The sequence below is a fragment of the Garra rufa genome, chromosome 23 (assembly GCF_049309525.1).
Source record: "Garra rufa chromosome 23, GarRuf1.0, whole genome shotgun sequence".
Classification (NCBI taxonomy): Eukaryota; Metazoa; Chordata; class Actinopteri; order Cypriniformes; family Cyprinidae; genus Garra; species Garra rufa.
The window spans coordinates 18120944-18138253 of record NC_133383.1 but is presented as its reverse complement, the minus strand read 5'-3'; the positions used below and the strand labels follow the sequence as shown (position 1 = coordinate 18138253).

The 17310-nt window shown below is 37.5% G+C and overlaps 2 protein-coding genes across 2 annotated transcripts; both read right to left on the bottom strand.

Annotated features, from left to right (window-relative positions):
- Window positions 1-25: 25 nt before the first annotated feature.
- Window positions 26-9790, bottom strand: vps51 (VPS51 subunit of GARP complex). The gene is made up of 11 exons (XM_073829704.1): window positions 9482-9790; window positions 9127-9256; window positions 6033-6179; window positions 3923-4142; window positions 2876-3764; window positions 2563-2778; window positions 2404-2487; window positions 2169-2303; window positions 1907-2028; window positions 912-999; window positions 26-796 (listed from the first exon to the last, which is right to left on the bottom strand). Exons 1-11 carry the CDS (start codon window positions 9656-9658, stop codon window positions 536-538), a joined length of 2469 nt encoding a protein of 822 aa, XP_073685805.1. The 5' UTR covers window positions 9659-9790; the 3' UTR covers window positions 26-535.
- Window positions 9791-10580: 790 nt separating this feature from the next.
- frmd8 (FERM domain containing 8) lies at window positions 10581-15946 on the bottom strand. The gene is made up of 5 exons (XM_073829686.1): window positions 15752-15946; window positions 14795-15016; window positions 14448-14721; window positions 12822-13044; window positions 10581-12732 (listed from the first exon to the last, which is right to left on the bottom strand). Exons 1-5 carry the CDS (start codon window positions 15871-15873, stop codon window positions 12620-12622), a joined length of 954 nt encoding a protein of 317 aa, XP_073685787.1. The 5' UTR covers window positions 15874-15946; the 3' UTR covers window positions 10581-12619.
- Window positions 15947-17310: the final 1364 nt, after the last annotated feature.

Below are 17310 nucleotides of genomic sequence, written 5' to 3'. Positions count from 1 at the left end.
CCTCCCAAGAAACTTGGACGCAAAGTTTTTGTGTACATTACGTTTATTAAATACTTAATATCCAGTTATGCAGAATGAACAGCCTTCACAGTCAATGAGAACTAGAAATCCAGAAATCAACAAAATAATTTTTGAACATACCGATTTGTTTTTATATACAGATCATCTTAGCTTTGACATACGGTGATTAGTTATTAAATAAATGGGTTATCATTTACGTTCAGAGTATGTTGTGTTCGTTTTGGGATTTTGACAAGAGACAATATTTGTGCATTTAGCACCCAACCTCCACACACTAAAAGCTTTGACTCAAAGGTAAAAAAACTAACAAAAAACTAGTTATCTCAATCCAGCTATAACAGGGTTCAGTCTGAGGTCACCGATTTTATATTAATCGTACAAGTGACTTCACAGAAACTGATACTCCATCAGATGAAATGTAGCTGCAAAGTATTAGTATTAGTATTGTTCACCAGTTGAGTTCAGCTTCAGTCATGTGCAATTTGTTTGCCTATTTAAGGGAAAAGCTTCCACTCTACCCCCTCTCGCAGATGACCTCAATGACACTTTGCTCCATTGGAGACGGGTCCAGGCAACGATGGGCGGCACTACCCACAATCTCATCTAAAAGGAAGTGCACTAAGTTTTCATCAGACACAAACCGCCACAGGTACATCTGCAAATAGTGGCAGTCCACCTGGATTTGCTGCAGTCCGTATCTGCCAAATGTACGGAGGCGGACACATTCGAGGAACGTCTTCAGACTTATCTTAATGATGCCAGTTAGCACAGAGACCTAGGATGAGACAAAAAAAAACTGGTCGTACAGACTGAAAGATTTAAATATTAAAATATGCATTGGTTAGTTAAAAACAGTAACAATAGTTAGCTAACAGTGTTTTGTTTTCTACCTTGTTGAACTCCACTGGGCTAAAGATATCGATCCTCTCAGAAAATAGCTTGTGAATGTTACTGAGCAAGTTTGTGTCCATTGGTGCACTGGAACAAAAAACATATACAATAAAACAATATCATCTGTGTGAATATGTACAGTTGAGGTCAAAAGTTTACATACACCTTGCAAAATCTGCAAAATGTAAATTATTTTAACATAATAAGAGGGATCATACAAAATGCATGTTATTTTTTTATTTAGTACTGACCTGAATAAGATATTTCACATTAAAGGTTTTACATATAGTCCACAAGAGAAAATAATAGTTTATTAATTTATAAAAATGACCCTGGTCAAAGTTTACATACATTTGATTCCTAATACTGTGTTATTACCTGAATGATCCACAGCTGTTTTTTTGTTTGCTTTTTTTCTTTTTGATAGTTATTCATAAGTCCTTTGTTTGTCTTGAACAATTAAACTGCCCGCTGTTCTTCAGAAAAATCAGGACAACTGAGGGACTCTTGCAACTATTACAGATGCTCCAGAAGGAAAAACAATGCATTAAGAGCCAGGGGTGTAAACTTTTGAACGGAATGATGATTTTGCGTAAATATCATACTTTTTTTCATATAGTACTGCCCTTCATAGGCTACAAAAGATACTTATATGTTTCCCAGGAAACAAAATCTGATGATCTTTAAAATCAAAAAGTTTTTACTTCCTGGCTAAATTCATCATGTTTTCTTCTGGAGCATCAGTGAGCATTTTAACTTATGTAATATGAGTCCCTCAGTGTGAAAAGATAAATCTCAAAATCATACAGTCATTGTTGGAAAGGGTTCAAATACACAAAAATGCTGAAAAAACTAAATATACTTCTCTTTTGTTGACAATAGATTTATAAATTATTCTCATTAAAAATTTAGGGAAAACGGTTGGAGAAAGTTCAAATACCCATCATAAAAATTCTAATTCAAAGTCAGTATAATTAGTGAAATGATTGTGCACCTGGGTGTGTAGCTTGGTGCGTAGCGGATTTGCTGTCTTGAGCTGCTGTACACAGAGAAGGTGCGTTTGCTGGAGTCACTGCTGTGGGCTTTCCTTACTCCTTCCTCATAAAGCAGTCCCACCTTATAAACACATATGCAGGCAAAAAATTACAATTGGTTAAGAAGTGATGTGTATCTTTTTTGCATGGCTTCAAATGGCCTGTTACATATCTTTTATCTTTTTTGTATATGAAATATGGAACAAATATTCAGTGCATCACCTGTACATCAATAGAGGTGGTATCTTCGACCACCCTCTTCATTACAGCCCTGACATTTCTAGGTTCAATAGTGTTCACCCAGTCTCTTGTTTCCACGCTCTTCCTCAACATCTGACTGATGATTAATCCCTGAACCTGGACCAAAACAAAACCTGCTTAAAAAAAAAAGTTGTCTAACAGCAACCCAAGCCCGAAATAAATGACTCTGTACAGCTGAATCTTCCCTCTTATTTACCTTCACATAGTGGTTCAGCAGTTTCTGAGCCGCTTCTCTGGCCTCTGCACAAAGTGCTGTAACTGGAGTGACTGGAGTGTGGTGCTGTTTAGAAAAGGAAGGTCAGTATGAATAATGCAATTAGGGTTTGTTTTTATGAATATAATGGATATGGAATACCTGTACAAGAAACTGTTCATCTGTGAGTGTGAGGATATAGGAGATGGTGGATGTCTCATAGTCTAGACAGAGACGAGAGAGCAACAGAAGGAGAGCAGGAGGCGTCGATCCTCCTCTGTCACCCGCACTCTCACAGTACTGACGAGACGACTGGCAAATGAACTTAATAAAGCTGACCACCAAGCCTTCACGCACACCCTGACTGCAAAATTCACCCTGAGAGAAACATATGAGCGACGAGTATTAAAAACAACAACAAAACATGGGAACTTTAGGTCAATTTAGACAGAAAAATATACACTTTATTCTATACCTTGAAATAAGGCTTGTTGGAGAATGTAATGTCCTTAGCTGTGAAGAGATGCACTGACGCCAATACAGACTTTAACTGATTCAGAATAAAGTTTGATAAGGATGTCAGCAGTTCTGGCAGACTGGGTGTGGCATCTTTACTTGTAGCCCCGCCTCCTGATGCACTGGCTCCACCCACTGATATACGAGGTGCAGCCAAAGCCTGTCTTACATCAGTAAGGCTGTCATGGTAGAAGGTTTGCAAGGCAGATAGGTACTGTTTGATTCTCTCTCTTGCTGCCCGCACCACTATCTCAGTTCCTTGGCTGGGCACTGCCGACCCCGGAAGCAGTTTGGATATGGCCTGTAATCTGCGATGGAAGCGATCCAGTGCTCTCACTAACAGAGAGTTATCACCCACTCCCTTCTCTTCCTGTATCCTCCGCTCAACTAGAGAGAAGTATCTAGCAGCAAGAGTGTCCACAAAGGTATGTAGCTTACCATTAGCCATCTCTGGGATGTTCTTTGAAGCTAATTCACCCTCCTGTGGACGGTTGATGAACAATTCTTGATAGGAGGCAATGACTAAACAGAGATTGCTCACAAATTCATTGCACCCTCGATCTATGAACTCAAGAATGTCTGTTCCGCCGGTAGGAGAGAGGAACGGATTGCTCACAGAAGAACTAGGAGATACAGGATTTGATCCAGGACTTGTTTTTTGGACCGAGCCTCCGGTGGTATCAGTAACGGCAGAGTCTTTAAGCTCCGCCTCCAGTCCCTGGAGATCCGCCTCCAATCTAGACTGGGCGTGGCTAAGGAATTTGTCACAGAGCTCCTCCGCTGGCTCGTCTAACTGCAGAAGAAGCTCAACACATTCAGAGAGGTCTTTAGCACTTGAGCCTCCATCCCTGCAATCAAATATGAATTAACAAAAAACATGAGGGGGCACTCTGACTTTATGGATTTTGAATGATTTAATTAGCAGGTAAACCAAATATAAAATCAAAAGTCTAGATGCTTTTTCAAACTAATATAAATATGCCATGATATCCGAGAAAGCACAGACCTGAATTTCTGCCGCAGCTGTTGAGCGAGCTGCTCCATAATGACGTGGCAGTCATCTTGGATGCCCCTGAAAGAGGGCATATGACTATACTGCTGCAATACACAGCGTGCCCTCCGGTGGGCGCTTACTGCCTGGGCGTAGGCCTGTAGCTCCAGACACTTATTGAGCCTTGCTGGCAGCTCAAACAGGAACTGGAGCTTACGGAGGAGAGTGTGAACACCTACACAGCAGATGAAAGATTCATGGCTTATGTACAGAAATCAATTTCGCCTATAAATCAGATGTATATGAAAGTACCTAGTGGTTGTTATACTACCAACACAAGCCTGTAAGATGAATCAGTCATGGATCATTTACAGTGCCTTGCGAAAGTTTTCATATCCCTTCTTTTTTTATGTTCTGTTATGTTGCTGCCTTATGTTAAGCTGCTTTAAATTACTTCTTTTCCACATCAATTTACACTCCATACACCATAATAATAAACGCAAAAACAGAACTGTCACAACTTTGTAAATTCATTAAAAATTAAAAACCTGAAATAAGTACATTGCATAAGTATTCATACCCTTAACTTAGTACTTAAGTTAAGTTACTGAAGTCTTTTTGGGTATGATACCACAAGCTTTGCACATCTGCATTTGGCAATTATCTGCCATTTTTCTCCTCACCTCTTCACCCCTCAAGCTCTGTCAACTTGGATGGAGGCAGACGCACATTTTTTCAGGTTTCTCCAGAAATGTTTGATTGGGTTAAAGCATAGACCAGGGATCATCAAATCTGGACCTCGAGATCCATTTTCCTGCAGAGTTTAGCTCTTACCCTAATCAAACACACCTGAGCATGCTAATCAAGGTCTTCAGGATCATTAGAGAATAACAGGTAGGTGAGTGTGATCAGGGTTGGAGCTAAACTCTGCAGCGCATTGGACCTTTAGGGTAAGATTTGGGGAACCCTGGCTTAGACTGTGGCTGAGACACTCAATGACATTCACAGAGTTGTCTATAAGCCACTCTTGCTGTGTGTTCAGGCTCATTGTCCTGTTGGAAGGTGAACCTTCTGCCCAGTCGGAGGTTCTGAATGCTCTGGACTGGGTTTTCATTAAGGCTATCTCAATATTTTGGTGCACTGAGCTTTTCTTTCACTCTAACGAGTCCCTCGGTCCCTGCCGCAGAAAAACAGCCCCACAGCATGAGGCTGCTACTTTCATACTTTACTTTTGGGATGGTACTCTGCAGGTAATAATCAGTGCTTGGTTTCCTTGATGATGATGATGCTTGAAATTGAAGTTCATCAGAAACTGTGTTTCTCACATTCTGTGGGTCCTTTAGGTGCTTTTTTGCAAATTCCAAGTGGGTTTTCATGTTTCTTCACTGAGGAGAGGATTGAGTTTGGCCTCACATAAAGACCAGATTGGTGAAGTGTTGCAGTGATGTCTGTCCTTCTATAGGTTTCTCCTATCTCCACATATGATCATGGAGCTCAACTAGAGTGACCATCAGGTTCTTGGTTAACAGTCTAAACAAGCTCCTTCTCCATCAAATGCTCAGTTTGGCCAGGAGGCCACCTCTAGGAAGAGTCCTGGTTTCAAACCTCTTCCATTATAGAGACTACATGCTTCTCTGAACCTTTAATGCAGCAGAAGTTTTTCTGAACTCTTCCACAGATCTGTGCCTTGCAAAAATCCTGCTTCTGAGCTCTAGGCAGTTCTTTTGACCTTAGGGCTTGGTTTTTGTTGTTAGACCTTTTATTGAGAGGTATGTGCTACTCCAAATCATACCCATTCAATTGAATTTGCCAAAGGTTAACTTCACTCAAAGTGTATTAACTTCTACAAGCAATATGAGTGCTCCTGAGCTAAATTTCAAGTGTCCCAGATAAGGGTATAAATACTTATGCAATAAAATCATTAAGGTTTTTTATTTTTAATAAATTTGAAAAGATGTTAAAAACCTGTTTTTTGCTTTGTCATTAGTGTATGGAGTGTAGACTAATGTGGGGGGGGAAAAAACGTAATTTAAGGCAGCAACCTAACAAAACATGAGAAAAATGAAGGGGTATGAATACTTTCGCAAGGCACTGTATTATTACTGTGATCCATCAATATTCATACCTGATAGTTTAGTGATCTGTGCATGCTGGTCCTGCAATGTCCCACTAATGCGGGCACTAAACTCTGTGATAGCGGCCATGTTCGCAGACAAACAGTCCATTTCATCTTCCATCTTCTTGAAATCATTCTTCATTTTTCTGATTGTGTCTGTGGAGAGACAAATAAACTTTTAATATAATCGGGAAATGGGTTATGAAACCAGCATGATGTAAAGCCGACATTAATGTCAAACAAAACAAAACTGTACCATCAAAGGCACTAGAAGACAAGCCATGGTGGCAAAATGTCATTAAAATCAGCATGAAATGGAAATGGCAGTTCCCTATTGTGAAGTCAGAGTGGGGACTTTGCCCATCAGGAATTGATTTGATGGTTAAATTACTGTGTCTGCTAACTGCTGCAATCTAATGTGAGTGACAGAAAGCATTATGAAGAAAACAATTAATGATTTAGCATACTGCATTCATATTCTGAACTCACTTGCTTGTTTGTAGGTGTATATTAATATATTTGATTTTTAAATATAGCTGTCTTAGTGCAAATGGGCACAAAGAGATAGTTGTTCCAAATGCGGTAGGCTTTGTTTAATCTTTGGAACACAAATTATAGAGATTTATGATGAAATCCGAGAGCTTTCTGACCCTGCATAGACAGCAACGTAACTGACACATTAAAGGCCCAGAAAGGTAGTAAAGACATCATTAATATAGTCAATGTGACATCAGTGGTTCAACCATAATGTTATGAAGCCAAGAGAATACTTTTTCGTACAAAGAAAACAAAAACCACAACTTTATTCAGAGTTCTTCTCTTTCGTGTCAATCTTCGACGCATGTTCACGAGAGTACCACAATGTATTTTTGTTTTCTTTGTGCACAAAAAGTATTCTTGTAGGTTCAAAACATTACGGTTGAGCCACTGATGTCACATAGACTATTTTAACAATGTCCTCACTACCTTTCTGGGCCTTGAACGTGTCAGTTGCATTGCTGTCTATTCATGGTCAAAAAGCTCTCAGATTTCATCAAAAATATCTTAATTTGTGTTAAGATGAACAAAAGTCTTACAGGTTTGGAATGACATTAGGGTGAGTAATTAATGACAGAATTTTCATTTTTGGGAGAACCTTTAAGCATTTCGCACATTAAAGGTCCCATATCGTACACATTTCTGGAGGTTTATTTTATTTGTTGATGTCCTTAAGAATATATATTTGCGGTATAAGTGCCAAAATCCATCTCAATATATTTTTACAGCTCCTTTTTTAGGAGCTCTGTCAAAAACAGGTCGATTTTGGCCCATCTAATTAATATTCATGAGCCTCTCTTCTGATTGGCCTGTTGTTTTCTGAGTGACGCACAACCAGGCCAATCACAGGTAACTACGGTCATGTATGCTGTAAGCGTAAGCGAGCTCAGAGCAATAGAGAGAGCTGATACTCAACAGGATATTTTAGAATGATCATTAATGTTTTTTCTTTTACAAACACCGAATGCAGTAGGCTACATAACTGTTGCTTTAGTAAAGCCCCTTTCACAATGCGCGCTGATTCTGGAAAATTACGGGAACTGTGTGAACCAAAGCCAGAACCTAAAGGCAGTGTTGTAGTAATGATGCACGTTATCAAGCGACTCTTCACAACGAAAAATAACGTTACGTGCAAAGTGGAATGAAGCAGCGATCATCAGGCAGAGCCAGCTCCTCACTATCAGCGCTGAAGCACAGTTTGTTCAGGTTAGTTTCAGTTTAGTGAAACGTACGCGTCGCATTACATCTCACATCCAAACGTCACATGTCTTTATGGTTTGTGTGTAAAGCAAGCACAGATTCCGGAAAACAACTGTGAATTAACCAAATTAAACAATTCCGGAACAAATCGTGGGACACATTATGCGTGTATTTACCGGAATCGCTGTGTGAAAGAGGCTGAAGTTGACGTGCCGCTGGTCTCTTATATTAATGTTGTTCTGAAGCCTGTGTAATGATCGTAGCTTGACATCTATCGACTGAACAGGGTTTTCTCAACTTGTTTTCCTGTTGTTGTTGCTCAATGGAATGGATGCAGTGTTGCCAGATTGGAAATGTCCAAGTATCGTACCAGAAGCTCAAAATTATCGTATTTGGGAGAAAATTATCGTATTTTAGTCAAACGTTCAAAATAAAGATATTTATCTAGATGTTACAGCTATTTCTCCTTTTTAGCACTCATTTTCTATACCTTATTGCAATGCTAAACTAATTATCTTACCCGAGTCAAACGTTCAAAATACAGCTATTAATCTAGATGTTACAGCTATTTATCCTTTTCAGCACTCATTTTCTATACTTTATTGTTAAACTAACAACCTCAGTTTTGAAACAACTGACCTAAGTACGACAGGAACGTTAACTTGTGCTTGTGAGAGAGAGCCATTCTCCACGATGATTGGTTGAGAAGACGTAAGATTGGATGAAAGGCATGCGTAAGGCACGTTCACGTCTCCTCACAATCATGAAGGTAGACGTAGTATCCACACAGCTAGATCTTTGAGAATAGAAGCTCTTATAATTACAACGACCATGGTGTCACAAAATTCTGAAATTATCGTACATTGTGGTATTATTGATCGTACATCGTACAGAGGTCAAAATTATGGTACAAATACGATAATTATCGTACGTCTGGCAACACTGAATGGATGCGTTGTTGTCTGGGGGTTTGACAAAAGGAGGGTGGGACGTTGGTTTGTGACTGAAGGCGGTGACTTGAGTCGATCGGACGTCACATCGTTACGGAAGTCACAGCTGCTCGTGAAAATGAACAGCTACTTTAAGCAGGCTGTGTGCAGTTTACTGTGGATTGACTGTTTTGAAACTCATATGGTAGTTAGATAGCCCCTAGACCGTAGTTATCATGAAAAAAGCCAGGAAATTTTGATTTTGACGATATGGGACCTTTAAGTGTTTTAGAACGTTCTGCTGTTTTTAGTGATTGAAATACTGCAGCAGCTGCTGTATATGAATTGCAAGTCGACAGGCCTGTGCTTTAATTCTATGGGGTTCCCCACCAGTTATGATCTGAACAGCTCTGAAGAGCTTTCATCTATTCACTAACCTGTGGCTGAGATGAACTTATTGTAGTTTTCATAAACCAGGGTTTGCATGTCACTGTCCAGAGATCTGATCTGTTTTACCATGCAGCTCTCATGATCCATCAGCTCACCCAGAGAACACTCCTTCCTCAACTGAAACACAAACACAAGACATTTCAAAGACAAACCACAGTACATTTTAGCTTTCTAGCATAAAAAATACTGAGTCACACACGGGTATTTATGGTAGAGTAATTTATATGTGGCATAAAATGCAGAATAACACCACAAGTGACAGCATACTCTTGCAAACAGATTTGTACACCCCTTTATAATAAACAATAAGCACTAACTATTTGTCATTATTCGTTACACTACCTTATTTAAATAAACCTCTGGGTCGAAATGCGGTCCGTTGATATCACACGGATCCAGAGACTCGGCTTGCTCTGCGGGTTTTCCTTCCTCATTCAGGCCGTAGTAGACCTTCAGCATACTGTGAACCCGCCGCCGCCGGGTCGGGTCCGAATCCGGTGGGGTTGTCGCTGAACTCATTTCCACTACAGTTCAACTATAGCCTAATGTCAAAGCGAAAAGGAGTTTATCTCATGAATGAATGACAGATGTCAACAAAACATCTGTTGCAAGAGCTCTGGTAGCAACCTGCCAACTCAGTTTGTTGATGGGGCTGCTGCTCTGATCCAAAATGGCGCTACTGTAGACAGTTTTTCAAAATAAAAGTCCGGGCGTCAATTATACTGTACCGTACGTACGTACGTAATGGTGAAATATATATTTTATATAATAACAAAAATGTTATTTCTAAATATTCTGATATCGATGAGTCTTGCTCGTTGTGTGGCTTTGTTGAGGAAACAGCTGCCCATTTGTTTTTTGATTGTGGTGTTACCAACAAATTATGGGTTGACTTAAGCTCATATATTTTTAGTCTTACAAATGTAACCCATACTTTTGACCTCAAAGATGTTATTTTTTATTATGAAAATCCAAAACAATTATCTGTTGAATATGTTGTTAACTTTCTTATACTGAATGCAAAATTTTTCATTCATAAGCAAAAATGGCTCAAATCTTCTTTCTTTTCCCCTTTTTCTTGCTGATCTTGATTCTGTTGTTTCTTCTCTCAGACTTATAAATAACAAAAAGAGTGCCAAATTTTTGTTGCATTATGACAATTTTTCTAAAAGGATGTAACTTATGTTTATACTTTTCTTTTCTGTATAGATTACACAATAATTTGATGTAAGCAAATCCAGAATATTAGTATTATATATATATATATTTTTTCTTATGATTGTCTTAGGAATGTATCAGTCTGTAACTTCCCTGTTCTTGTATGTGTTGTACAAATTTTTGTAATAAAAAATAAATAAATAATAATAATAACAAAAATGTTAAATGCTTAAAAAATGAATGCTTGTTACAGATTCCATGCATGAAAATATACACATTATTTAGTTTGTTTAATTTATTCGTTCCTTCTTTTTCCCCTTAAAGATGTAATTCTGATGTAACATATCAAACCTTATTGCAGGCATAGTTCGTTTAAACAAAACATCAATAAAAAAATCAATTATACAGAAAATTATTTACTGATAGGTATGCCAGTAGTTAGTACAAAGCGGGAATAAAAAGGTTTAATGTTGCATATAAACGGTTTGTTAATTTTACAGTCACAAAATTTTAGTAGTGAAATTTGTGTAAAAACCTCACAAAGAACAAAAGGCAGTGGAGATACAATTTCAAAGGACAGATGACAGCAAAACTACAGCAACAGATTAAATGTAAAAAAGGCACTTTAAATTAGTATTGACAGTTTCAATATTTCTATTACACAGATGTGACAATCTACAGGTATAGGTGTGTGATATGTTCAGATTGAAATATAAATATTAGAATGGGAAATATAAAATGAAATGGTACAATGGTACAGAAAAAGCTGTGAATAAGCATTTTAAAATGAACACCTTGACAAAAATGAGTGTTTTGCATAACTACAGAAATGCAGTGGTTGTACTGATCGTTTTGCACCATTCAGCTGGCCGTTCTCCTTTCACAGTTCAGCTTGTGATGCAAAAAAGTTTTCATTTTTGAATAAGCAGGTATAGAAATGTTCACAGAAACATGCACACCACAAAATCAATTTAAGACAACACGTCATGCATTGATAAATACAGAACTGTGTTTGTTAACTAAAGACCTGTTAATGTAGGGCTTGATATTAAGATTTGACAGTTACTTGAACATTTAAGAACAATTAAATCACTTGTAAAAAAGCAGGTCATTGACATTAATACCAAAACAGGAGGCATAATGAACAAATTCATTCATTTAGTGATACTTCACAATTCAGACAATCAGAAAAAGTGAATAATTGGACATTAAGGATCAGAGGTCACGATCAAATAACTACATTTTTTGTAACTGTCCTGGACAAACGTTAATGTCGGGCCCTGGGTTGCCATTATTTTTTTGTAAAAAATCATATACATTTCATATAGTTAGGTACATTCAAGCTCTAAAAGACTGGAAATACAGTATAATGCTTAGAGTTTCATACACTGTAAAAGCATCACTAAATAGAAACAGAAATAGGAGACATACAACATCACCAAGTGATCACCAAGCACCTACACAATTGGTGATTTGATGTATTAAATTAAGTTCTTTCTGCTTTACAAATGCAGATTACGCTTGCATACAACCTGGATTGTTTTCAGCAGTGCATTATACATGCACACCATCAGAAAGACATGATTTTCCAGAGCAACAAGGTAGTGGGACCACTACTATAGTGAACGTGTAGAGTCATCATGATTTACCTTTGGTCACCACTGAACACAATAAAATCAATTTGATCACAACCATCTTGTCACAAAGTAGAAGTCTGCATATGCAAACAAGCCCTGTAGTAAACAGACAGCAAAAACAATGCACACATTCAGTAGAACAAGTAGCGCAGAATGTCATAATCTCAGTCTATGCTGTCTTCTCAATGCTTTTCCACAGACTGCAGCCCTGGTTTTGCGTATAGGAGTGGTCATCCTATACTAGAGGCATTGACTGTTTGCTTTGGTGCAGCAGGTCTAGTTTTAGCAGTATTAGTGGCATGAATTAAAGTGCTGGACTACTGTACTTGATTGAAAGTCACTGGGATGTAGTTTGGTTTGATGGTTGCATAGTAGGATCTACATTCGGAACAGTGAGCTAAACAGAGCCTTCGGATCATGTCTCATAGTCTTGCACCAAAGTTATTTGAACAGAACAGCATTATTGAAGCAAATTTCACATTCGTTTTTTAACGGCCAACGTAAAAAGCTTTAACTTAAACCTGTGACATAATGCACAAATGATCTATAAATACTGGTTTAGCTCTTCAGTCTGTGATCTTGGTCCGATCTGTCTATTCAGATGGTTTTGCACTGTCTCTGAGGATCTAAATAGACAGATTAATTTTGGTCACTGGGCAGAAGAGGGCAGCGTTGAAGCCGGGGCTCACCCTTGCTCCAAACTTTCAGTCACCTGAACAGCCGAGTAAGTTGGAGGCTGCGCCTGTCGCGTGAAGAAAGAAGCAGCTCTTTTGGGCTTCAGACGTTTAATCTCTTTGCCTGAAACAATGAAGATAAATTCAAATAAGCTTTGTCCCAGTTTGAACACCAAGTGCATCTATCACGCCTATGCAATTTCAGTCTCTTACCGTCATCAACATAGTTGATGGTGTTGAGTGAATGGACTCGGCTACAGACTACGCTGCTCTGTCTGCGCAGTTTCCCCTGCCGTCGCTCTCGGGTTTTCTCATTGGCTTCCCGACCTGTTGGTTCTTGGGAAGGTGTGACTTCACCGTCAGTACCAGTGGCTGCTGACTCGCCAACAGAGCGCAACTCCACACAAAACTCAATAAGACCACTCATTAGCTCGGCCTACAAGACATAACACATATATACAATTATGTTGTTATACATATGAAAGTGTAATACAAGTGTGTGTGTATATCATGATACATGTATAAAATCATTCTGTTTGTGGTCAGAAAAAAATGATACTGACTCCAAGCTTTTGAATGGTAGAGTGTATAATGTTACAAAAGTTTTTATTACAGATAAATACCGATCTTGGATCTTTTGTATTCATCTAAGAATCCTGAAAAAATGTACTCAACCGTTTTAAATATTGATAATAATAATAAATGGGTTCGTGTGACACTGAAGACTGGAGTAATGATGCTGAAAATGTAGCTTTGATCATGGAATAAAATATATAGAAAATATATTTAAAAAAAACAGTTAATTTAACAAGTTTTTAATTTTACTGTTTTTGCTGTACTTTGGATCAAATAAATGCAGACCTGGTGAGAGACTTCTTAAAAAAAAAACCTTACAAAACTTGACTCTTAGTGTATAAATGTAATTTATTTTTGTGATGACAAAGCAGAATCAGCAGCCATTACTCCAGTCTTAAGTGTCACGTGATCCTTTAGAAAAACATTACTTATTACTAAACAAGAAACATATCTTATGTTGAAACACTTCTTCTGCCTAATATTTTATTGAAACTGTGATTCCTTAATGTATAAAGAGATTAACAGCATTTATTTAAAATTGTTACATTATAATTGTCTTAAGGTCTCTTTTGTCCAATTTAATGTGTCCTTGAATGTAAATACTAATTATATTAATCTGATCATATTAAAATGCAAAAAACTATAATTTTACTGCATTTTAATATTTTTTTGCTATAATTTAAATATATTTCATTTAAATATATTTTTGCTTACACTGTCAAATACAACATTAGCCATTAGCTGGGTTGCCATCTGAAGTTGCAAATTTAACTTGTGTGGCAAAATTGGAATATTACATAAAATATTTGCGAATAAGCACAGTTTCCATACAATAAGTCAAAGAGAACAAAATTGTGACTTCCTGATATATTACTTGTGCCTCAGAGCAAGCAGACAATAAACAATAAATGCTGTCATTGCTTTTGGTTCTGGGAGGCAATTATACAGAAATCCTTTGATGACAGACTTTGCTCGGGCATTTAAAATGACCATAACATTTCATATGCTATGCAACAAGATCGGTCCACTGGTTACTAAGGCTATGCCGTCCTATCTTGCAAAGTCACATGAATTTTTTAATGCGCATGGAGCAATTTATTTGGCAAATGCGTTTTCATCTCCCATTAGTCACATTAACCCTTTTTCGCACAAGTCAAAAACCACTCAAACGAACAAATTTGTTTTGGTGTTTCCATCACAGGTTTCTGATGTGATAAATGCACATAAAAACTGGGCAGATGGAAACTGCTACTGTGTGCTCACCTGCTTTGAATAAATCTTTAATAATTTATTGACAGGCATGCCAGCTTCCTCCCCATCAAACTCCAGCCAGAGTATATGAGAGTCTCCCTCTGTTTCTGGATAGCTGTGATCCCAGGAAAGCTCACTGAACTTGAGACCCAGGAGGACGTGCTTCTCTTTCACATCCATGACATATACTCCTTCCAGACTGATGCCCACACTTACAGCCTTACGGCCACCTCTGTGTAGGAGGCCCTGGGCTGGCTTGTCTATCTCACCCATAAAAAAAGCACATCTGCAAAAATACACATATTATGTAAGGCTCAGACACTTTATATTTAAACAACATCAACTTGCAGTAACCATACCCATAGTAAGGCAGGGTGTGGCAGCTCCTGAGGTACTGGCGCAGCAGAGCGATGGGCTCCTGACTGGAGCCAGTGGCAGCAGAAGAGCAGACTGAACGATACTCCTTTATAAGATTTTGCTCCATCTCTGCATTCCTCCCACCTCTCCCCCTCAGTGTGGACAGAAAACCTCCCCCTCCTAATGCAGCGTGGGCTGGTAGGAATGAGGACAGCTTCTTCTCTCTGGAATAACATTACAGGTAGAAATTGAAACTCTTATACATGTTTTAAAGAATTTTCATCTGCTCACCAAGCCTACATTTATTTGATCCAAAATACAACAAAAGCAGTAATATTGTGAAATATGTTTACTATTTAAAATAACTTTAAATTGATCAAAAGTGATGATAAAGTCATTTATAATGTTACAAAGATTTCTATTTCAGACAGATGCTGAAACCTGAAAAAAAAATCTACTCAGCATAATTTAACATAATAATAATAATAATAATACTAAAACTGGAGTTCAGCTTTGAAAGGACAGGAATAATTTACATTTTAAAATATATTCAAATAGAAAACAGTTATTTTAAATAGTAAACATATTTAAGAATTTTACTTTTTTTGCTGTATTTTGAATCAAATAAATGCAGGCTTGTTGAGCAGAAGTGACTTTAAAAAACATTGAAAATCTTACCGTTCAAGAACTTTTGACTGGTAGTGTATAGTTTGCTAACTTGTTTCCTAATCTATTTGTCTAATAAACCTGGTAACAATTATCTGGATATTTACAAGCAAATAACCCTAATTCTAAATGTTGTTAATTGACATTACTCTCTACTTCTTTGTGTCAATACCTCAAAATAAGGTAAGGTGTAACCAAATACTGAAAATAAAAATAGTCAAAAAAAAAAAGGAAGTGAAAACCCAACTTTACATTAACCATTTATTCACTGATGTAGGAGTAGAGAAGTGCACCTGATTGCTGCTGTTAGAGCCTGGTCATCAAGTCCAGTCCCCAGCTCAATGGCACAGGACAAAGCTCCCAATGTCAGCCAGAGTTCAGGGTCACACGGGTAACGACCATCCAAGACATTCATCTTGGCTTCGTCATAAAGTAGCCTCAAAACTCCTTCATCTTCAATCTGACATTACAAAATGAAGACGTTACAAAACATAAATGCACATCATGGAATCACAAAATGAATTCTGAAATGAACCAATTTCATATATTAATATTATAAATCAAAAGGTTTTTAATGTTTTTTTAAACAAGTCTTTTCTGCTCACCCAGCCTGCATTTATTTGTTCCGAAGTACAGCAAAAACATTCACATTTTTAAATATTTTTACTATTTAAAACAACTGTTTTCTATTTAAATACATTTTCAAATTTAATTTATTCCTGTGATTTCAAAGCTGAATTTTTAGCACCATTACTCCAGTCACATGATCCTTCAGAAAACATTCTAATATTTTGATTTGCTGCTCAAAAAGACATTGTTGAAAACAGTAGGGATGCACCAAAATGAAAATTCTTGGCCGTAACTGAAAACCGAAAAAGAGGAAACCAAGGCCGAAAACCGAAACACCGAAAGAATTATGCCAATTCTTAGAGCCTTTGCATTTATGGCTATGATTGTGTACTAATCTTACTAAAATCAAGGCATTGCAATTGCATAAATTAATATTAAAGTTCCAAAGAATAAATCAATTATATTAGTTTAAACAATTATTATCAATCAAGTATTATATTACTTAAATAACATATACATATATTTTACTGCCTTTGTTTAAATTGTTTAAACTTTTATTACACATTATCTAATGGATCCATCAGTTCACTTTTACAACTCTATGCGTTTCTCTTCCAGCAGGAGGCGCTGTCAGAATAATATTACACAAAGCAGCGCAGCAAATGACTTTGAAACGCGCAGCGCTCATATTTATTCAATGGATAGCCTTTTGAAGTTTCAAGCAGTTCTTGTCTTTCAGTCCCCACATTTAAGACCACCTGAAATCATAATTAAGACTTTCTTAACCCCTAATGACACTGCAGTCATCAATGAAAATTAAGAGCTTTATTTCAAGAACCGACTTTCAAAAACAAACCTTACACAAAATGTTTCTTTTCATTTTTTTCCCAGCAAGTTCGGGGCACAAGAAAAATATTAGGGGACTAAATTAATATCAGCATATTAAGTATAATCGTCTCTCATTGTCTCAGTTTTCACGTTGTTTGTGTGATATCCATTGGCTCACCTCCACGGTTTAAAACATAAATATTTATAAAAATACAGTATTTAGAAAAGACATATCTTTAAAATATTGCGACGTAACACCAACTTAAAGCCATTGTTTTTCACTCACTGAAAGCTACATCTGTCTGCGCGCAATGCGCCGATCTCTGCTCTCATCACTGGCTGCACGCACCACTGCAGACACACCCCCTCTTCAAATTTCGGCATTACAAGTTTTGCAAATCGCTATCCGTGGGTCTTTCTCAGATATACTGAAATACGTTCACACCGCAGATGT